Genomic DNA, 24,634 nt, shown 5'->3' with positions numbered 1-24,634 from the left:
AAAGATTAGGATCCTTCTCCAGCTCATTTTGCAGATGAGGAAACTGAGGTAAACAGGGTTAAGTGAGTTGCCCAGGGCCATACAACTAATAAGTGTCTGAGGCTAGATTTGAACTCAGGAAGATGAGTCTTCCTGATTCCAGGTCCAGCCACTCTATCCACTGAGCTGTCTAGCTGCCCTAATGAAAAGCAGTGCATGTCTTTATCCACAGTCCCCAGAGTCTTAAAGGGAGGGAGAGAGTTTTAATGGCTGCATGCTAGAATTGAGAAAAGATAACTTTCTCTGATCCAACCAGAAGTATAGACAGTCTTGATAGCCACTCCTGTGACCCTTTTGTCAGCCACACGTAGCAATAAAAAAAAAAAACAGAAAATGCATTGATTAGCCCCCACGGCATGCAGGCTTACCCAAGTCTCAAGAAATACTGAACATATTCCAACCCACCCCCCAAGAAAAAGTCACAAGAGATGGCAGCCTCAGAGCTCCAGCAGATACCATGGGACAAAGGCATCAAATGGTAGCTTCACAGGTTGTGAGCAAGAGGAGAGGTGTCATGTCACTGAAGGCAGGTATAGAAGCAAAATGGAATAGCTTTGAAGCTGACAAGGAATGATAGAGACCAGGGAACTTACAGAACTATGTAACCTACTGTGGGGTCTTGTGGGAGGTGCAACCAATGAGTCAAAAGGCTCATTGCTAGAATAGGGACCATGACAGGTACTCCAACCATGATACAACCCTTCCTCACCTTAGAACATAGGTTTCTAAGGTATATTCTCTTCCCAACTAGCTTGAGAGGCTGTGAGATTTTCTACATGAAAATGGGAGCCAAGAACAATTCTATTGCTTGGTTTTTCTTTTATTTGCTGAAGTTTTCTATCCCAATTAAATGAGTTGCTATTTGATTTATGCTTTCCTGCCTGGTCTGTTAGTAGAGAGTGCATTTAATGAGGAATGAGCTGTATTTGCATAATTATGATTACCCCAAACACCCCACACTGAACCTTGAGTAGCAGGAGGGTTCAGAGTCATGTGGGACCTGTGCTACAATTTAAAACAGTGACTAATTCCACTTAAAGACAAATCCTTCCCAGGTTGAAGTTATAGCCATATATCCCAGAGTCTTAACCATTAATCTAGTCTGCCTCTCAGCTGGAGCATTTCTGTTCTTAAAGTCAAAACTACAAAAAGCATATTTGGAACAATCCAATGGCCTGCAGACTAAATACCAAGTCTCTACCTGGGGTTTCCAAGTTAAATTGGCCTTTCTCCTTAGCTGTTGGCTTTTTCCCCAAGTATAAGTGGGATGATGTTAGGAAGAAGGCCGTGTTATTAGTTTTTTCACCTAATGTTAGACCATTAAGCTCTAACTAGCTTAAAGCTAGCTGGGTGGTTCTTAGAAGAACACTGCTAAGTTTGGTAGGCTAAATGTACAATTCAGACAGTGTTTGGGTACAAGGAAAATGCAATTGATTTGATATACTGGGTTCAAGACCTTGGAGGAATCACTTTACCTCTCTGGGCCTCAGTTTCCCCATGTGTAAAATGAGGGGACTGGATTTGATAAGCTCTGAGGTTCCTTTCAGCTCTAAACATATGTTCTTTTCTGAAGACGGAAATTCCTGGAATCAAAATAAAGTGCTTCAAGAAGGATCTTTTCCCCACCTTTCTAGCGCCTTCCCTCTGCAGTGACCTTTCAATTACCTCATATGTATGTAATGCATGTAATTATTTGCATGTTGTATGCAATATATGTAATTATTTGCATGTTGTCTCCCCCATTAGAATGCAAGCATGGTATTTTCACCTTTCTTTGTAACTTCAGCACTTAGCACAGTGTCCTCACTTAGAAAATACTTCATAAAATGCTGGTTTGACTGACTAGCTGACTGACTGACTGAATGACTGACCAACTGATTGAATGAATGATTGACTGATCAACTGACTGATTGACTGGCTGAATGAATGAATGAATCAATGAATGGATGACTGACTGAATGACTGGCTGGCTGGTTGACATCTCCCACCCCTCCTCTTGTGTTTACAAGCCAGATGCCAAAAGTGAGTAGAACCCCACAGAACCTTTTCCAAATGATGAGAAAACCTCCAGGACAATAGTGGTGATGACTTGTCCCTCTGTTCCCAGTTAGAACTACAAAAGGCACATTATGTCTACAATGACAATTAGCCTTGTCTGCCCATCATCAATGCAATTGTACTGGGGTGACCCATGCTGGTGATCTGCACTTGAAGCCATCATTTGGCTGGGTGAATCAAATTATGCTCCAAATGCCACTTCAAATCAGGGTTGTTATAGCTGCATGTATTTTCCAGGGTCAGTATTAGATAGTTAAGTCAACAGTACAGGGGCAGGGAAGGCCCGGGGGCCTTTTCAGTTGTTCAAACAGTAAAGACTGAAAAGTTTTCCAGGTTTGGGGGAAGACTTGTTAAGACCCCTCCTGATTTAATGGCTGGGCTTTCACAGTGAAATGGATGGCAGGATAGGTTCTGTCCTTGCAAGGTAGAGATTTTTCTTCCCAGTAACTATCTGATTTGGGGACCTCATTCTTTCATAGCACCATGTGCAGCAATCAATCAGGTGTAATGATCAGAAGGAAGCTTGCCCCCAATCAATCCTGGTAAACAAATATCTGTTGTGGCGACAACTCTAATGTGCACTTTGCTCCAAATTCATTTGCCAATAATTGGCCTCATTAATGTCTATGAAGTTAAAATTTGCTAAAATTGGGCAGGGCTGTCTATTCAATGTGTTCAGTGGTTTGCAAACCTTTGGAAATGCCCACCCCCACCTTGCCCTATTCATGTAAATGAGAAGGCTGAAGAGGGAGAAACCTATAAGGTACCTAGCTAGAGGGAAGAGGGAAGGGCAGGAGGAAGACAGCCAGCCACCTTCCCATAATTAATAGTCCCTTTCATAACCTTCTCTAAAATGATCACTAGCTTGGAATCCTATGTTAGAGTTTGGGGTTAGGTTTTTTTTTTGACACAAAATGAATTTGATTTCTTTGTGCCATCTAGTTTTCAAATTATCCTGCCTGCATCTGTCAGATGTTTTTGTTGTTCAATTATAAAACCTGTATCCAGACTGGATTATGAGAATGCTGCTTTTTGCAGGCACCATAACCGCAGATGCCCTTGGGTTGAACATCAGGCCCACTGCTATCTTCACAAGGAAGGAAATTCACTTCCAGCCGCTTTGCCAGACCCATTCTTCTTCAGGAAGGAAATAAATAGCAGTGAGAGTACTATTCCTAAGGTGTTCTATTTGAGATGGGGGCAGGGGGAGAGAAGAGAGCAAAGGGGGGAGGGAGAAAGAGGAGAGAGATGACAGAGGAGAGGGGGAAAGCAGGAGAGAGGACAGGGGAAAGGGGAAAAGAAAGAAGAGAATGGGTAGAGGGAAAGGGAGGAAGGGAGACAGAGAAAGGTGAAGAGGAAAGGAGACGCTGGACAGAGAAGGAAGAGTTTTAAATACAATCACTTAAGTTTATCAGGTCTGTGTGTTGCCATGTAGAACAGTGGAAAGTGGAAGCGATGTATTTATAACTACCCTGAGAGGAAGGCATGGTAGTGGACAGAGCCCCAGCCTCAAAGCCAAGAAGACCTGGATTAATCACCTCTGACATATACTTGCTGTGTGACCCAAGGCTAGTCACAACCTCTCAATGCTCTTGATGTAACTCTCCAAGACTATAAGGTGCAGAAATTGATAGCACAATCCAAATCCACACAAAGTTTTCTTCAGTTTATATTGGCTTTTGTAGATATAACCTTTTGGTCCAATCCTGGTGCCCTTTTTAAAAATGAGTCCCAAGAATAAATCACTAACCGAATTCCAGGCTAGCCATAAGGACTGATGGGGAATTTAAAATCCTGTTTGCTTGTTTGTTTGTTCATAAAGATTGTAGGATGCGAGAGAGGTCCTGGACAGCAAAAAGGTTGTAACTGTTGGTCCAAGCAAGAAACAACACGTGTAACGGCAGCACCAATTTTCCAGATTCCCTTCTTGATGGTTCTATGAAATCCAACTAATCTGTGTTGTCATCTTGGCTAACACAGGGAATGAAGCTGCCAAATGCAAATTGTGAGATGTGAACCCTGCAAATCCTTAATTATGCATTGTATAATTGTGATCTATGGGACCACAATTCAGATATTAAAAAGAGCCCAAAGAACCATTGTTCAATGTATTTGAAATTAGGTAGAGGAGTGTTTCTATGCTTTCAAACCATCTTCAGTTTCCCCTCCTAAGTCCAGTCCCTTGACAATACATTCTGATTAAATGCGATTAGAAAGGAAGTGGATTCTGATTATTAAAAAACAGTAAAGGAAGACTGTATCATGCATTGGTAAATTCCCTTCCACTAGAGGTGTTCAAACAAAGGCTTGATGAAATGATCACTTGTTTGAAATGTTAGAGAAAGCAACATAGTTCAAGTGCCATCTTTTATATCAACTACTCAAACTTTTCCAGTGTTATAACCTTACAATTTAAGCAAAACTTTGTAGAACCCTTATAGTAAAATCCTCTAAAATTATTATTTTAAAACATTGTGATTGTTCACTCATCTTCAGTCTTGTCTGACAATTGGTAACCCCATTTCGGGTTTTCTTGGCAAAGATACTGGAGTGGTTTACCATTTCCTTCTCCAGCTCATTTTACAAATGAGGAACCAAAGCAAACAGGGTTAAATTTCTTGCCCAGGGTCACACAGCTAGCAAGTGTCTGAGGCCAGATTTGAACTCAGGTCCTCCTGACTCCAGGCCCAGTGTTCTATCACCTACGCCACCTAGCTGCCCTATCATCTTAATGCCTACTAACAAAAAACATAGGGTGCATTTAAAAAAACTTTGACATATTCTGTGTTCTTTTTAGCAGTCTTAGAAACACTGTCCACATGAAACCTTTCCTGATCCCTTCAGTTGCTTGCGCCCTCCCTCCAAAAATTATATGGTGTTTATTGTGCATACATTTTTTCCGCATTTATGGAAGTACATATTGTTTCTCCTACTTACTGGCTGTGTGATCCTGGGCAAGTTATTTAACCTCAGTTTCCTCAACCATAAAATGAGGATAATAATAGCACCTACTACTCAGTGTCATTGTGAGTCAAATGACATATTTGAAAAGTGCTTAGCTAGTAACTTGTACATAGTAAGTGCCTAATAAATGCATGTTTTTTTACCTTCTTCCCCCAATAGAATATAAACTCCTTAAGGACAGAGACCTTTGCATGTTTATATGTCTAGGGTAGGCATGGGGAACCTGCAGGCTCAAGGCCACCTGAGGACTTCTAGGTCCTTGGGTGCAATCTTTTAACTGAGATCAAGTTTTACAGAACAAATCTTTTTGTTAAGGGTATCTGTTCTGTGAAGTTTGGATTCAGTCAAATGGCTGCACTTGAGGACCAAGAGGGCCACATGTGACCTCGAGGCTGCGGATTCCCCACCCCTGGCCTAGAGCCTAGCACAGTGCTAGGTACATATGAGACAGCTATTAAATGCTTTTTAATTGACTATCTCATACTTAAGGTAAGGACTGGACTAGATTGATAATCATTGAATTATCCTTCCAACTCCAAATTGTACAACTCCATGCATATTTAGTATTGGAAAAGGAGTATCATGTTAACTCTCTCAGTTGGGTCAGCTAGATGAAACAGCGCATAGAACATTGGGTCTAGAGTCAAAAAGATCTGGGTTCAAATCCAGCCTCAGATACTTACTGTGTGATCTCTGGCAAATTGCTTAATGTCTGTTTGCCTCAGTTTCCTTACATGTAAAATGGGGATAATAATAGCACCTATCTCCCAGGGCGAGGTTCAAATAAGACAATAATTGTTAACAGTACCTGGTACATAGTACGATACAAATATTAGCTATTATTCTTTTTGTCCATTGGAGGGGACATTATGGAACTTCACAAAATAAAGCCAAAGTGGGTAAGAATCATTCTGCAAAATAAGGTTTTGGGAAAACACTCAAACATGCTAGAAACCTCTGGGCTGTTGTTTTTTTTCCCACTATAATTAAGACAAGGTTCATGAGAGTAAGCAACCAAGACACTCAATTCCTTCAAAGTTGAAATTAGATCAAATGAATTGGAGGACAACTACATCTCGTGTTAATGTTTTTCTGCCAGCGAATGAAGAAAATGAGATGATGTGAGGCATGACTCCGCTTGAAAATGAAACTTTGTATTTCTATTTGCGTCCATGTGAGAGCACACTGTTTTTCATTTTAGACTTTGCATGGTGGTAAATGTTGCAGTACTTTACATTCATTTGGTGCAGGTCCATTTACTCTGCAAGCAAAGCAAATGCAGATCTGGCATACCCATAAAGCATCATTTCTGAATTACACAATAAATAAATGAGGCTGCACCAGTAGTCACACCCTTTACTGCTAATACTAACAAAACACCTTGAATTGAAGTTGCCTGTTTTTACTTTATTAAAAAGGCATAATCCACTGACATCCGATAATTCTCTAATTGTGCTGTTTAAACTTGTCATCGTAGAAAACACTGGATGGATGTCTTTCGTTTACTTGGAAGAAAAACTAACGTACTCCAAGGAAAAACTTTGCTAATCAGGTACTGGCTTGTTATTTGAAAAACGCAACATATATGAAATGCATACTCTTCTTAGTATCTTATCTTTTTTTGTGCTTTGACTGAATAGAGGAAAAATCAGCTAAGTCAAAACTGGGTAAAGGCTTTTAAGTAAGATGACAGTCTTTCTTTAGAATTACTATTGTTCTTAGATCTAGTTTCAGATTTAAGTCACAGGATCTTAGATTCAGAGCTGGAAGAGACCTCTGAAGTCCTATTGTCCCAACACTTTGTTTTAGCAGGTGAGGAAATTGAATCATGGAATCTTAGTGAGCTGTCCAAGGTCACTCAGGTAGCAAGTAGCAGAGTACGATCTGAACTCAGGTTCTCTGACTCTGAGTACACGCACACACACACACACACACACACACACCCTCCCGCTTCTCATTGGTGTGTCTTTTGGGTCATGGACTATAATTGTAAAGTATAAGAAATTATGTTTCCACAGATGTAGAGGAAATGGTCTTAAAGTTGAACACCAAGTGTAAAAAGAGCGGCTTTACTTAGAACTGTTTTTCAAAACCAGTACTGTAGTTAAAAGTGCTCAAAGTAGGACAAAGGTTACAGATTGCTCGAAGTGCATATGCTTAATGAGTCTATGAATATTCTCTTCTTGGGGGAAGGATTAACACAATTTTAGGCACAATGTTGTATGTAGAGGAAGGGACCTTGCATTTCAGGACAGGCACTGCTTGCTTTTGCTTCTGTAGAGTGTGTCTGCCTGTAGCAGCATACCTGCTTCTTGCAAGAACATGTTATAAATGAGCTTGCCTCATCTACTTCGGGACTCTTTATTTTTTCCCAACACAAGCTATTCCCAATATAATCATGACTAATTATTACATTGGACAGGCATCGTGATAGGTGTAGAAAGTGGTCATGAATGTCTTAGCACTACTCCTAAGACAGCTACTTAATGTTAGCTTTCCCAATGCATGCATTAGCCGAGATGAGATTTGCATATTAAATGCTCTCAAACTGAAACTTGGCACTCTTACTATGCAGCTAGTAATATCTTGACTCCCACTATGCGAACAGAGCAGGACAAATATAGCAAATCAAGGGTCGTCAACACCCTGCCACAATCCCCATACAACTTTTCAGGAAATCCCTATTTTTTCCCTATTACCTCCTGTAAGTTATCGTTGAGTTGTGTCTGACTCTTTCTGATGCCATTTGGAGTTTTTGTGTTAAAGATAATGGAGTGAGTAGCTTGCCATTTCCATCTCCAGCTCATGTTACACATGAGGAAACTGAGGCAAACAGTGTTAAGTGACTTGCCCAGGGTCACACAGCTAGTAAGTGTCTGAGGCTGCATTTGAACTCAGGTTTTCTTAACTCCAGACCCAGCCCTCCATCCACTAAGCCACCTAGCCACCCAATCCCTGTAAGACACAAAACAGATTTCTGCACGTGTTTGATAGGCAGAAGGTTCCATTTTAGATTAATCACCTGACTAATGGTCAGCTGAAATTTGTTTTTCCAGTGGTGGCTTGCTTCAATGATTTCCAATTCCGTTGAAGTGTTACAAAAGTAAGAATGCTAGGGGAAAAGGGATGTTTGAGTGTCCCTGTAAGTGTTTAATGAAGAAAAAGCACAAAGAACCCGGGAGACAACAGCAAACAATAGAGATTACCAAAGTCAAGTTCTACGGTTCTAAGTTATTCCCTCCTTTGGAAAAATTCTACAGTTACTTCTGCAAATTACTAGATCACTTGGTTTGCTTGAACTTGCACCGTTGCTGAGGAAAGCAAGATCTCCATTCTCTCTTACACAAGTATTTGCCCTTTCTCTTCCAGTCAAATATAACTCTCTTTTTTCTTTTCCATCACCCACCATTTTTTAGACTTTTTGCTTCATCCAGAAAAACTTTGTTCCTACTTTTTTTTACTCCAAATCCCTTCTCAAATTCAACTACTTTAAAGAGTCTTCAGAAACCAAAAACTTCTTCCTGATAATCAGTATAACCAATAGTTAAAATATTTGCTTCCTATTTTGTTTTGACCTGTCCCCAAAGTGTTTTTTCATTGTCTTTCTTGTTCACCTTACGCCTATTTAGTCTATCAGAATTTTCCCATAGACCACTGGGGTTGCAAAGTTAGGAGAAGGACCTCAATTGTTATTCATAATTTCCAAATATCTATAGAAGAAAAAAACATTACCTTTAGACAAGGTTGAAATTGAAGTTTCAAAACTGCTACTCTGAAGGTTACTTAATGGTGATTTCTTTGAAATGTTATTTCTTTTATTTCTGGTGGAAGCATGATAAAATGAAAAGTACACTGAACTTGTGGTGAGGTGAGACCTGGATACAAATCTTACCTCCAAGATTGATTAGATGTGTGGCCATGAGCAAGCATCTCCAAAATAAAGGTACGACCTGCAGTACTTGCCTTACAGGGACTACTGTTAAAGGTCAAAGGTGCTTTGCAAATTTGAAAGCTCTATATAAATGTCATTTCGGTCTTATTCTGTCTCTTACCCACCTTCTCTCAATTACTAACGTATTTCATACTAGAAGCATACATCTAACAGCATGAAAAAAAGACATATAGAATGAAAAGGGAAGAGGGAAATGAAATAGTGCTTTCAATCAGTAAACGTTCATTTGTTGATTGATTCAAGGCCCTCGTGCTCAGCTGATGGTGACAGCCACAAGAAATTTCTTGTTGATTGTTGATTATAGGGTCTTAGGGTTAGGGCTGTGAGGCTTATTAGTGACCATATATCCTGAGAGACAGGGAAGAACTTTAGCTGTCATCCAGCATGACCCACCAGTTTTGCAAAGGAGAGAACAACTTCAGAGAAACTAAGTCACTTGTCCATGTTCATGTGGAATAGGGCAGGGATTTGAACACAGATTCATCTCCCTTTCCATTGTCTTTTTGCATCACTAATAGTTTCCAAGCCCAAATTGTACAAAGTTCAGACAACTTCAATTGTTGTGATACCGTGTCTAAGTTAGAAATGAATGCCCTAACCCAGGGGTGGGGAATCTGCGGCCTCGAGGCCACATGTGGCCTTCAAAACTTCACAAAGTTTGGATTCAGTCCAAAGGCCATACTTGAGGATCTAGAAGGCCATTATGTGTATAAGTGAAGAGAGGCAAATCTACAACGTTGGAAGCTCTTTGCCCAGGCATATGCTGGAGCCAGATCAAACTGACTTGCAGATTTTCAGTGTGCACATTTACACTTCAAAATTGGCAAACACTATAAATCAGGGCTTAATATGTGGTTTTGTTCATTTTCTGGTTTTAAGAAAGTGATGGAAAAAATGCTTACAATGCAGATTAAACTTAAAAAGGTATCCTGCATACTTTTTTCTTCCAGAGAGCCGGTTGTTAAATGTTTACCAGTACACCCCTGTGTTTGACTATCAACCAAACCCTATTTAATGGGGGCTATCAGTTCACCACCTGCAGTTGTAGAGTTACGCCCCTATACTCAAGCACACGTAAACAACATTAGATGGTAAGTTCTTTGAAGGTACTTTGGACCCCCAGTGCTTAAGATAGTACCGAGCACATAGCAGGCACTTAACGAATAGCTGTTGTCTTAACCAGACTGAGCACTCTGACAGTCCCACAAGAAAGTATCCAAAAGCTGGAATAAATCAATGATTGTGTTACTTAAATTTATCCCAAGATATCCCACAAAATTCCAACATTTTCTCTTGTGCCCAGAGAGTTTTTCAATGTCTCCTCCAGAAATACCATCTTCTAAAATTAAATACTTCTAAAACATTAAATGGGACAGCTACATGGCACAGTGGATAGGTTGCAGGCCTGGAGTCAGGAAGACCCAAGTTCAAATTTGACTCAGACGCTTACTAGCTATATGACAAGTTGCTTAACCCTGTTTTCCTCAGTTTCTTCCTATGTACAATGAGTTGGAGAAGGAAATGGCATAACCCCCAGTATTTTTGCCAAGAAAACCCCAAAAAGGAGTCTCAAAGAGTCAGACACTACTGAAAATTACTAAACAACAAAAAAATTAAATAACTTCTAAAATAAAATACTATGGGATATAGGCCACAACTCAAAGTATAAGGTTAAAATCATTTGCATATTTCAACTGTAGTAAGTAAGCTCTCTGACATTCGCTTGTGTAAATCTCCAATCTAAAAAAAAAAATTAGTCCCATTATTGATTCACCACATTTTAAAATAGGATACAGATTTTTTTTTGCAATAGGCATTGTCATGTAGAAGCAGACAGAGCACAGTTCATAAAGAGTCATCCTCAGAGCCACAGTGGACCTAGGTTCAAGACCTTTCTTTGAAGTACTCTCTATGTGACCCTGCCAAGTCCCTTAACCTCTCAGTGTCCTGGGGAACTCTATAAAACTATAAATTGCAGAGAAAGTGCCAACCTGCATGAATAGGGGGAGTTTTCTCATCTGGAATTTCCCTATATCAATTCAATCATAGATCCGATATCATACAATTCTTGTTTCCTCAAAAGATATTGAGAAGGGAAAAACCAGCTTTACTGCAATTTAAAAGAATATTGAATTTCCTCATTTAAAAAAAGGACAGGCAATACAGAGTCATTGAGATGGAGTCAAAGAGAGAGAGTTCTTATAATTTTTAATGAGGATAAAAGCAGCAAGACACAATGGACAGAGCTCTACTTATTAGCTGTGTGATCACTAGCAAATCAATTAACCTCTCTGGGCCTCAAGCAAGTATCTAAGGTCACAATTTGTAGATGCCTTTTGATCTGCCTTAGTGGAGGGTGTGCCCTCTCCAGGTCACATTTAAATAGATGCACGTACTTTCAGGATACAAAAGTAAGTCTATTAAAGCAACTATCTAGTCTTTGAATATTGTAAATCTCTTTATGACATATATGATGATTGTCTGCTATTGTATTCTTCACACAGTAGACTAATCTTATTTGATCTGCAAATTGCAATTAGGTAGCTACATAATGATTCAGGTTACTAGCCAAGCCTCAGCACATAGAGCATTGCTACAGAAGGAATGGTGTCATAGGAGGCGAACACATTTGCTGTTGAGTGATAGAAAGATGAGACTGGTAGAACAACTGGTCCCAGGCCTCAAATCCCCAAATATTTGTTCATCTTATTTAAAGCATCACACACTGTATTCAGATCACTTCGGAGGTCCTGGACCACATTCTCAATGCTCCTGGTATCCTTCAGTATCTCAATGCTCTGTGTGTAAGGATTGAAGTACACAGAGAAGGGGCGAGTTATCGACTTGGCAAATTCTCTGCAAAATAATAATAATAAAGTGTTAAATAATCAGCTAGTACTGGTTAAAAAAGAGAGTGGGATAGGGAGGAGAAGGAGAGAGGAAAAAAGGGGGAGAGAGAAAGAAGAGAGAGGAGAAGGAGATAGAAGAAAGAAAAAAGAGAGAAATAGAAGAGAAAAGAGAGATAGAAGAGAGAGAAAGAAGGGGAAGGGGGGAAAAGAAAGAAGGGAAATAAAGATAGGGAGAAAAGATAGAAGAGAGAGAAAGAAAGAAGAGAGATAGAAGAAAAACAGAGAAGAGAAATAGAGATAGAAGGAAGAGAGACGGTAGAGGGAGGCGGGAGAGAGAGAAGAGAGACAAAGAAAGAGATAGAGAAGAGAGATAAAGAGAGAAAAGAGAGAATGAGAAGAGAAAGGAAAAAGAATGGGAGATAGAAGAGAGAAAGAGAGAAGGTTGGAGGGAGAGGGGAGAGAGACAAGAGACACAAAGTAAGAGAGAAGAGAAGAGATAGAAGAGAGATAAAATGAGAGAAGAGAGATGAAAGAGAAGAGAGAGAGAGAGAGAGAGAGAGAGAGAAATAGACAAGTTGTCTTCTTTAGACAGGAAAGGAAATAAGTTTACCTCATCTTTTCTTTTGCTTCTTCAAAACTTTCGGAAACAAAGTAGGCTTCCTGAAAGGTGGTGATAAGGCATTCCTGCAGGCAAGTTGTCTTTGGGTCAAAAGCTTTCACACAGGCCTTGTCAGACAGGGCGTGCTGCAAAGGATATCCCGACACTCGTTAAGCTCCATAATGAGACTCCAAGGTTCCCTGACATCACAGTGCTACAACACACTCCATCGCAGAGGCCTCCTCCACCCTCCACTCACTTCTTAGTCTCCCATGAATTATGGAGTTCTCTCATGCATAAGGCAAATTAGAGGGTATTTTTTAAGTCTATTAGATACTGAGGGGGAAAATGGGATTATGGAATTATTTTATTTATCATCAGCAAAATTCGTAGTGAAGGACAGTTCAGAGTCATACCCCCAACAGGAATGGAATTTTAAATCTAGGCTATGAGTAGGAGCAGCACCACATAAATACACTCGTAAATATATCTCTATAAGCAATGTCCTGAAATTTCACTTAAATGGCAGAAGTAATAATTACCTGCATAGAGAGGTAATTGAGGCTCTGACTAAACTGTTTGTGGGAATCATCACAAGACATTTTTAGGCCAGATACTGAGAGTCACCAGAGTGACTTTAAAAGTAAGTGATTCTACAGTTGGTAGGTGGCACAATGCATTAGAGCACCAGCCCTGGAGTCAGGAGGACCCGTTCAAATCCAGCCTCGGACACTTGCTAGCTGGGTGACCCTAGGCAAGTCACTTAACCCCATTTGCCTCCAATAAATAAATAAAAATTAAATTTAAAAGGTGAGTGATTCTGTATTGAAGATGACATAAGATTCATTTATGGGATAATGAAGAAACACATTGCCTTCTCCTAAGTGTACCATATGACTGGGGCAGGGTATACAAGAGGAAAGAGAATTAATAAAAGGGATTGCAATTTATGCCCCAAGCAAGTATTAAGAAGAAGAGGGAGCAAACTCTTTCTGAATAGTCATCAGGTCAGTTTTATTGATTACATGATTGGCACTGAGAACTGTAAGGAATGATTAGTGACTGTGATTTCAAGACAGGCAAGAGGCAAGGAGAGCTGACAGCCCTCCTTCCACCTTCACATTTTCCTCTGCTATTTGCTAATTTGTGTTTGCCTCAATTAAGTAATTATTTTTTTTTATTTTGCACTCAGACAGCACGATCATCTCCCCATATAAATGACAACAGAAAAACAATTGAATATGAAATCACAAATATGTTGTGGATTTCTTAAGCACACATTACATTTAAAACAGTGATTCTGTTACTGCCCTGTTTGGAGGTGTCTCTTTCCACACTTCCTTCTGCTCTCTTCTGTGTATTTCATAAATGTTCCGTTAACATTTTTTTCTTTTCTTCTCTTTTTGACATCATCATTACTCCTACCCTTAGCCCCTATAACTCTTCCTTCCACAAAATCATCATCATCATCATCATCATCATCATCATCATCATCATCATCATCACCTCCCTTGTAACAAGTAAGCATAGTCAAGCAAAACAGATCCATACATTGGGCATAGTAGAAAATGTATGTCTCATGCTTGTTTACCTAAATGTACAGGGTTACTTAGAGTAAGAAAAATATTTCTGGATAAGCTAGCTTATCTAGTGTCCTGAACAAGCCCTATATCATCTAAGTGCCAATAAATAAATCTAGAAGGAAATATTAACCTAGTCTAGCATTTAAAGCCCTACACAGTTTGGATCCTACCCAGTCTTGTTCCATATTGCTGGGTGGTACAGTGGATAGAGTGGTGGGTCAAGAGTCAAGAAGACTTGAGTTCAAAGCCAGCCTGGCATTTACTAGTTTTGTGATCTTGGGTAGGACCTCTGTTTGCCTGTTTTCTCAACTGTGAAATGGGGATGATAATAGCACCTACCCCCCAGGTCTGTTGTGAAGTTCAAATAAGATAATATTTGCAAAGCACAAGGCACAGTGGCTACCACACAGTGGGGGCTATATAAAATATATGTGCTAACTAGTATCATTATTACTTGCTAAAGAGGTCGCATGATATAGTGGAAAGAGCACTGGTTTTGGATTCAGCAGATCTGGATTCAAGTTCTGCTTCTGTGACATATTACTTGCGTGACTTCGGGCAAGTCACTCAATTCTTCAAGCCTCAGTTTCCTAATCTGTAAAATGAGGGATTGGACTAGATGGACTCGAAATCTATGATCCCTTTTTACACGCTCCATTCTAGTCCCGTTGCTGTTCCCCCTTAATCAACCCTGTGATGCACAGACTATTATTGTTCCCATTTTACAGGCGATAAAAATGAGACCAAGACAGTTTATGTGACTTGCCCACAGAGTCACACAGATCGCAAATATTTGAGACAGAATTCAAACTCAGATTTTACTGCTCCAAATCCAGTATTCTAGCCACTACTTTAACTGTCATTATATAAGGTTCCATAAAAGGCTTGGAGCAATTTTAAGCTTTACTAACTTTAACCTGCACTAACTTTTTTGGAGGGGACACCTTATGTTATGTCACCTATTCTAAGTTAGATGGGGCCCCCTGTACACAACATCCCATTCCCACCTGCGTGATTTTGCACTCTATGCCTGAAGCACCCCCTCTCCTCAGCTTCCTTAAGGCCTAGCTCAGTTGTCACCTCCGATAACAAAGTCTTCCCTGGTTCTCCCCAAGGAGTCAATGCCCTCTTCGTGTCACCATTACTTGTATGTACTTGGTGTTCATTTGCATCTGTATCCACTCAATAGGATGTAAGCTTCTTGAGGTCTACACCTGTATTGTCTTGTCTTTGTAGTCTAAACGTGTAGCACAGAACCTTGCACACAGCAGAGGACCAATAAGTAAAGCATGATCCCTTCTCATTGTTCCACGTTCCCCTTTCATTAAGCCTACATCGGGAATTCTCCCCATGCCTTTGTGTGCTGAGCATCCTCTAAGATGTCCATCTTTATCTAGTGGGATTTGCTGGAGAAATTTCAAAAAAGCTCTCCCCACCCCCATTCCTCATGTATTCTCCAGTGAGTGATGACCTCCATGGAGAAAGCTGAGCATCCTCCTGTTAGATTGTGCTTGAGCACTGCAGAAACAGCCCACGAGACCCCCAACACACCGAGCACACACTGTCTTGTTATTTTTCTCTCCCAGTTAGTTCACCTATCTCGATAAAGGCATATCTGAAACTGGGACTGCAGAAGGAATCTTCCAGTGAACTCATTTCCCCCTCCAGAATAACTTCATTATAAGCAGAAGGTCACTACACCTGCAAATGCATCTGGGCTAAATTTGGTGCAGTGCATTGAACATTAGGGATCTTTGGTTCCACATGACTGACGATTCCTTCCACTTAGAAAAACAATCTTACATTTTTTTTCATTTTTTAAATTTCAAAATGAATGGCCCTTTAGGAGGACTAGTTCCCCTAGAAAGAATGATAGGATCATTTAGGCTTGCTTGCTTTTTCAAATTTAGAAGTTATTCTCCTTTTAGTCTCATACTAAGCTTACATCTTACCTATATTCTATTTCTCTAATTGGCAACCTGCCCGTTCATCTATTCACATGGAAAGGCAATGTAATGATGGGTTCAGCAACCTTACCACCTCCCCAAACCAATCTGTCTCCACCTCCTCTAACACTTGAGAATTCTTACAGGGTGATAGCAGAGGAGAAATGTGGTATAGCAAACAGAGTGCCAGATCTGAAGCCAGGAAAATCTGGGTTTGAATCCTGCCTTCAACACTTACTGTGTGATCAGGAGCAAGTCACTTCCTTTTTCTAAACCTCAGATTCCCTACCTGTAAAATGGGGTGATAGGATGATGATATCTGTGGTACATACTTTGCAGGGTTGTTGTATGGTTCCAATGGGATAATATATATTAAGCACTTTGTAAACCTTAAGATACTATATAAATGTTAGCTACTAGCTGAAATGTAGCACATATGTATATATATATATATATATATATATATATATATATATATATATACATATATATATTCATATATTACATAATAATATACAATTGCAAAGCATTTTCTACGTATTAATAATAGCTAACATTTAAGTAGTGCTTTAAAGTTTTGAAGTGCTTTACATATAGATAAATAAAATATTCATTAAATGCTTGCTGTGTACCAGGCATATAGTATTAATAATATATGTATCAGGAGCATGTATTATTACCATTAAAAGCTAACGTTTATGTAGCCTTTCAATATCTTCAAAGAGCTTTTACATATAGATCTCATTGTATCCTCCCAACAATCCTATGAAGTGGCATTATTATTTTCCCCATTTTACAGATAAGGAAACTGAGACCGATAAGTGAATGCCCAGGGTCACACAGCTAGCCAGTGTCTGAGGCAGGTATCAAACTCAGGTCTTCCTGACTCCCATCCTAGTACTCTAGTTGCTGCTTTAAGCTGTCATCCCTCCAGAACCTGAAAGGGCTCTTTAGGGTAGCAAATAAAAGTGAAGAGCAGAAGGAATTCACACTCCCACTCTGCAAAGCAACCCAAAGATGCTAGCGATCTGTTATTATGTGTGTAAAGTTCTCTTCAAATCACCTATAGAATTTCTTCTTTTTTTTGTAGTAAAAATCAATGAAGTTTTTATCATGGGAAAATTCATACTATGGTAATTCTGTAGTAGATATACCCAGTTGAGCTCATGTCATCTTCCTTCACTGCTGAAGGGGATTAAAGTGGATCAAGAGAGGCCCAGTAGATTAATTAGACACTCTGCTAAAGCCTGGTATAGCAGGCACCACAGGCTAGAGTACGGCATTCAGAGTACTGACCCAAGATTTAAGAAAAGCCAGTGTGCTTAGAGCGTTTTATTTACAAATATGGTCATTTTGGCAACAGTTATAATATCATTCAAGTAACGTAATATCGGAAGGAGAAAATGCAAGTTAGTGCTTGGGTCTTTTAAGCCTAAAAAATATAAAGAGGACAAAGAATGCTCATTATCCAGCCTATTGTAGGCAGTTGGATGGACAATACAATAGTATATGTGTATACACACACACACACACACACGTACACGCATATGTATGTATATGTATATGTGTGTGTATATATATATACATATATATATATATATATCAGTATATACATATACATATACGTATATATACATATACATATATATCTTGGACAAACACTGTGGATGAACAGTGATTTAGGACCAAAACTGAATAAGAGGAGAAACAGGTAGATTGCCTTTGGAAAATTACATGGTACTTCTAATGACCCCAAGCTTCTAGCTTTAACAGCAATATTTGTCCAGTGATGCCATGTGCCTATGAATCATGGAACACCACAGTCTCCAAAGAATTAAAATTGTAGGTCACCCAAAGGGCACTGGAGAGGTACATGGCAAGCATGAGCAGGCAGCAGCATATTACTAACGAACAACAACCTAGGAGAAGCAGCATAAGGGGAAAAAACAGAAGAGCATCTGGCTGGAGAAATAGGCGGCCTAGCCCTAAAGCCACAGCAAGGGATAACCAATGGATAATCTACATGCTCTTCTGATCAGGGCAATACCCAAAATCCTAGGATCAGAGTGTATCTAGAATTGGAAGAGTTCTCAGAGGTTACCTAGTCCAGAGGTGCCAAACACATAGCCTGTGGAGTGTATTAGAACCAAAGGCTTTGTTCGCCTTTCCAGCTTAAACTGTAATTATTGCTGCATCTAACTCTCTGGTATCCAATACACACTGAGTCAATAAAACTCAACCAGAATGTATTGAGTGCCTACTATATTAGTATACTTTACATCTTTGGGAGGTACAAGTAGTAATAATACTCTGAAATTTCCAAAACATTTCACATATGCTTTCTGATTGGAGTCCCAAGACAACCCTATGAGAGATAGGTATGTGCTAGAGAAATTAATATTCCCATTTTACAGATGAAGAAACTGAAGCTCAGGTAAGTTAAACAATTTGCCCCAGAAAAAATGAGAGGAAGGATTTGAACTCAGATTTTCCTGATACCAAGTCCAGTAATTGGGCAACTATGCCAATACTAAGATACGATCATGTGAATCAAGGAAGTAACAGTCAGTAAGGGAGATAAAACACAAACACAAATAACTAATACAAATAAATTTTAAAACATTAAAATGCATTCAGGACAATAAGGAGGTATGGCATGGGGACCAGAGACAGGTAAGGCCGCTGAAGTGAGGGGAGGTGGTCAATGAGGGTTTTATCTAACAGTAATAATAACAATAAGGATGAGAATGAAGTTGATGAATAGCTAGCATTTACATGGCTTTATAAAACACTTTACAGATAAGATCTCATTTTATCCTGACACAACAACCCTGGGAGGTAGGTGCTATTATTAGCCCCATTTTATGGATGGGGAAGCTGAGGCAGACAGAGGTTAAGTGCCTCCAACTAGCTAGTGGCGATGCCCTGTGACAATTGGCAACTGGGACTGATCTCCTTGCCTGATAATGACCAATGGGACCCAACAGGATATACCACAGATAGTTCAGGGAATGACAAAAGGGTAATAAAATAGGAATGGCCTCTCCCATTACTCCAAAGAGGCCCAGATTTAAATGGAATGCAGGACCTACTTCAGTTTGTGGCTCCTTTTGTCTCTGCCTGTATCTCTGGTCAGCGTCTTCTTTAAGAAATCAATATCACAAGGACAGCCCTCCATCTTGTCATATGTCATACAATACTAACCCTGGGATGGATCTTTTTATTAAATACTGAACTCAACTCTTTCAGGCTCCTAGGGAACCATTTAGCCAATTATTTTCTAATGGTTTATAATAACATTAATATGAAGCATCAGTAGAACCAATTAGGCTTGCTTTGCAACTGTTTGCATTTAAATAATGAATTTCAACACGCAATACGTCATAGCTGCTCTGTCACTTTGTCTAAGCCTCCATCATGAGACTTTGTTCATTCATTCCCTTTCTCTTTTCCTCTTGAGTGGTTGTAGTTAGCGTCTGCTCTGTTACTCTGGTTCTGCTCTTTTTTCCCCCACTTTGTGCTATTTCAGAAAAGGTATTTCCACATTTCTTTTGGGCACTTAGTACTCATATTTGTCATCCTTCGTCACTTTATAATATTCTGTAATACTAGTGTAGCGTGATTTATTTAACCATTCATCTGTTGTGGGGCATTTAGGTTGCTTCCAGTTTGGATTTTTTTCTTTAAACTATAAATTAGGCATAAAAATCTTTGAACAGATAGCTCCTTTTATTTTTTTGTAAGTATATCCTAACAATAAAACTATTGGGTTAATGGCTTATGATATAAAGTTAAAGGGTATGACGATTTTTGTAACTTTTAACAGAGAGACTGCCTTCCAAAGATTCTACCCATTTGCAATTCCACTAGTAATGAATAAGCATACATGTTTCCTAAGAGCTGCCACCATTACTAAGTTTTTGCTTTTAATTTTTTCACTGATTTAATGGGAGTGAAGTCCCTCAGAGTTCTTTTTAATTTACTTCTCTTTGCTTATTAGTGAGACTCAGCATTTTTTCCAGTAATTATTAGCAATTTGTGTTCCCCTTTTTGAAAACTGCCTGTTCATATCCTTTGATGATTTCTCCATTGTGGCCTGGGAGTTGTCTTTGTAAATGTTTAAGAGCTCCATTTAGTCAATTAACAAGGTGAACAACACGATGCCGATTGGCCTGAAAAAGATAATACAACTTCCAACAAAGAAGTAGCTAAGCTGAGAGAATGTAGTTCATTCACCCCTAGACTGTCACACACCCTTTAAAGCAGAGAGATATTAGATAGCCAGGTGTTTAACCTAAACTACCTGAAAGATCTATTCTGGACTGACTTATTCTACTGAGTTTGCATTTGCTTTTAGAAAGAACGCTGTGCTGACATTCAGGAGACCTGGATTTCTAGTACTGGCTTTGGTCCTAATAAGCTGCGTGACCTTGGGAAATTCCTTCATCCTTTCTGGGCTTCACTTTCCTTATCTGTAAAAGGATGGGATTGGATGACGTGATTTTGAAGGCCTTTCGAATTCCTGTTGTCCTGAGCTTTCACACTTACAAAGAGCTGGAGTGCAGGGACAGAGACCTACCTCAAAACTCTCTTTCTGCCATTTGACATCCTCTCTGGCCACTGGTCTAAATGCATAAGATTTTTCAATGACACAAAGCTATTTTTTTCCCCCAAACTCTAATGACAGAGAATGTTATAGTCACCATTCAAATGAAGGTTGGTTAAGACTGAAAAATAAAAATACCTCAAAGATAAAGTCACGTTCTTAGTCAATTTAGGACCAGGACACACACACGTATGTACATATATATGTATATGTGCGTGAATATGTGTATGTATATCGTGTATTGTATTGTGTATATGTGTGCATATGTATATTGGTATGTATGTATGTGTATATATGTGTGTATGTGTATATGTATACGTCCATATGAGAGTATATGTATATTGTGTATATATATTATTGTATATGTGTATATGTGTGGGTGTTTTTTTGTCGTTCAGTCATTTCAGTCATGCCCAAGTCTTCGTGACCCTATCTGGGGTTTTCTTGGCAAAGATCCTGGAGTGGCTTGCCATTTCCATCTCCAGCTCATTTTACTGATGAGGAAACTGAGGCAAATGGGGTTAAGTGATTTGCCCAGGGTCACCGAGCTAGTGTCTGAGGCGAGATTTGAACTCAGGTCTTCCTGACTCCAGGCCTGGTGTTCTGTCCACTTCACTACCCAGCTGCCCTTTTGTATAGGTGTGTGTATGTGTGATAGATAGATAGATAGATAGATAGATAGATAGATAGATAGATAGATAGATTGATAGATAGATGGATGGATGGATGCCTGGCATATAATAGGCACTTAATAAATGTTTAGTGATATATATATATATATATATATATATGCTTATATGTATGAGCAACAGGCCTGCAAATACAAGTTTTCCCATGAAAGAAAAACAGATATGTATATTTTTTAAACTTCCCATAAAATATATTTCCTGCCGACAAAACTTGACATATCATTTCTGTCCCAGTTGCCAAACTGGGCAGTGATGGGATCAATGCTCCTTTAAAGGTTTATAAATGATACTGACAGTTTTATCTACTTAAGCAAGCTGTTTGGGTCAAAGGAGGATAGAGAATAATTCTATCCTTCAGGCAGTTACTAAATACAAGCTTAAGATACTGTCTCCAAATCTGGTTCTCACTCACTTTGTATGGACAGTGTTTGTACTATGGTAGAACACAATACATCCTACAAAGTCACTTGAACGGTCGACAAGCGTTTATTAAGCACCTGTTGCTCTGGGCTAAGTGCTGAGGATTCTAAGAAAAACAAAAGACAGTCCCTCATCTCAAGGAACTTACAATTTAACAGAAGAGACAACAGGCAAACTATATAGAAAGAGATAGAAGGAAAGAGAGAAATAGATATGGTAAATTCAGGGTTGCACTGGAAATAGACAATTGTTAAATTTTCGGTGTGAGCATTTATTTACACCTCAGAAATCAAAAAATGTTACACATCAGGTCTTGATTTATTGTTTTGTTGATTTCTAGACTTTAAAAAAATGGAGAAAATAAAAAATAATACAGATTAAGCCTAAAATTGAGTCAATATTTTTTCCCCCAAGAGCCAGTCGTTAAACATTTACCAGCACACTCCTGGATAAATTGGAGTTACTCAATATGGGAAAAACTATCTTCTTGTAGAAGATGGGATTTTGTCTGGGGAAACCAGGAGACAGAGATGAAGAAAAAGAGGATTCCAAGCATGGGGCGAGTCTGACAGTAAAAATCTCCAAGTCTGGAAATGAAGTCTTTTCTTGGAAGAACAGCAAGGAAGTCCAAGGTCACAGAGCAAGTATGTGTCTGAGGCAAAACTCGAACCCAAGTCATCTTGATGCTCAGGTCAGCCTTCCATTGCATATTATATACACAATTTACTTTATATTCTAATTTGTATTATAATTATACATGCAGTTGTGAGCTCCTTGAGGGCATGGACTGCCATTTGCCTTTCTTTATATGCCCACCAATTAATTAGCGAAGTACCTGCATGTAGCTGGCACTTAGCAAATGCTTGATGACTGGCTAAATGTCCTATCTTTTCTATACACTCTTATTTTAGTCAATTTTTGAGAAACTTTTCCAGATTGAATTAAAATATAAATGGTTCTATGATACAGGGAGGTTCAGAGGAAGGAATTAGAAGCAGTGACATTGAAGGAGTTAATGGAGTAGTAACTCAGAAGCCAAGAATCCTAATTCCAACTGTACCCATGGCAAGGAATGACCTCAGTGCATAGCCTGGGCCCCCTCAGCCTCTCCTCTTTGCTGTTGTTGTTCAATCATTGGGGGGGGGGTTTGGCAATTGGGGTTAAGTGACTCACCCAGGGTCACACAGCTAGTAAGTGTCAAGTGTCTGAGGTCAGATTTGAACTCGGGTCCTCCTGACTCCAAGGCCAGAGTTCTATCCACTGCGCCACCTAGCTGCCCCTGTTCAGTCATTTTTCAGTCATATCTGACTCTTCATGACCCCATTCATGGTTTTCTTGGCAAAGATACTGGAGTGGTGCCATTTCCTTCTCCAACTCATTCTACAGAGGAGGAAACTAAGGCAAACTGGGTTAGGTGACTTGTCCAGGGACATACAACTAGCTAGTGAGTATCTGAGGCCAGATTTGGACCCAAATCTTCCTGACTCCAGGGCCAAAGCTCTATGCACTAAACTACCTGGTTGCCCATAATTTATTAATAGTCCTAGTAAGGACAATATGATATAAATCATCATACGGGGATTTTTTTAAAAAACTGAAGCTTAAGAAAAAAGCTTGATGAGTCTCCAGCCCTAAGAAACCCAGATAATAAGAGCTTACATAGTTAGATATTTAACATTCCAGGGACCTCTGTGGAGAGGTGCTGTGCCAAACTTTTTAAAGAATCAGTCCCCTGACCTTAAGAAGCTCAAAAGCTAGCGCTCACCAGGAAAAGAGGGGATGACTCATTTTTGGGACAGATTAACCCTTATAGGGGACCAAAGTGTGATTCAGGCAATTAGTCAGCAACTGTGCTTTGGGCATCTATTCTATGTAAATCTCACCCTGTGAGGCCTACCTCATCCCTGGAAGGATCCAACCTGTCACAGGTCAGCCAGATAATTCATCTGCTGGGAATTCTGTCTCTAACAAATATAAGACATGGTTACTACCTTCATGGAGCCGAAGGCAAAAACCAGGAAATGAAACAATGTGAGAATTTAGAGAAAGATGAGCTTTCAAATTGGATTTTAAAATCTATTCCATTAGAACCTCACATATTTGCCTCCCAGTTATCTAAATCTTGGGTTTATCTGGGCTGTTTAAGGACCAAAGCTAGGAATGGACTAAAAATAGTAGTAGATAGCATTTACAAATAACATTCTAAGTTTTGCAAAAGTACTTTACATATGTAATCTCATTTTATATAATAAGCTTGTGACATAGATGCTATTATCTCTCCATTTTATAGATGAGGAAACTAAGTCTGAAAGAGATGTGACTTTGCCCAAGGTCACATTGCTATTAACTGTCTGAAGCAGGATTTTCACTTTACTCTTCCTGAATCCCACTCCAACACTCCCACCCAATGTCGTCATTCAGTTGTTTCAGTCACGTCCAACTCTTCGTTACCCTATTTGGGGTTTTCTTAGCAAAGATACTGGAGTAGTTTGCCATTTCCTTCTCCAACTCATTTTACAAGTGAAGAAACTGAAGCAAACAGGATTAAGTGACTTGCCCAGGGTGACACAGCTAGTAGATGTTTGAGGCCAAATTTAAACCCAGGAAGAAAGTCTTCCTGACTTCAGTTCTGGCACTCTATCTACTACCCCACTTAGCTGCCTTAACACAGCATATATATATGCTCCCCACCCAATATACCATCTCATTGTCTTGAAGCCAGGGCTGAGATAGCAGACCAGGAAATAAGGATTAGATTGAGGACAGTTAGAGATCTGGCCTAGAGCAGTGGGAAGTGACCAAAGGAACTCTGGATTGTATAAATTTTGGTATATTTAGTTTACCCCTCGTCTCCACCCATCAGGAATACAAAAGTTTACAATGTGCAATATTAGGTTTTCTGAGCACTGGAATATTATCTCTGCTCATCT

General features: G+C 39.4%; 1 protein-coding gene across 1 annotated transcript in view; it reads right to left on the bottom strand.

Annotated features, from left to right (window-relative positions):
• Window positions 1-11,273: 11,273 nt before the first annotated feature.
• Window positions 11,274-24,634, bottom strand: part of TPH2 (tryptophan hydroxylase 2) — a 129,392-nt gene continuing 116,031 nt past the window's right edge. The window contains 2 exon segments of the mRNA XM_020968916.2: window positions 11,274-11,869; window positions 12,473-12,606. Of these exon segments, the coding sequence (XP_020824575.1) occupies window positions 11,695-11,869; window positions 12,473-12,606 (309 nt within the window). The 3' untranslated portion in view covers window positions 11,274-11,694.

Source organism: Phascolarctos cinereus, unplaced genomic scaffold (assembly GCF_003287225.1).
Source record: "Phascolarctos cinereus isolate Bilbo 61053 unplaced genomic scaffold, phaCin_HiC Scaffold_1;HRSCAF=81, whole genome shotgun sequence".
NCBI lineage: Eukaryota > Metazoa > Chordata > Mammalia > Diprotodontia > Phascolarctidae > Phascolarctos > Phascolarctos cinereus.
Note: the sequence above shows the minus strand (reverse complement) of the source record. Positions and strands in the feature narration are given on the sequence as shown.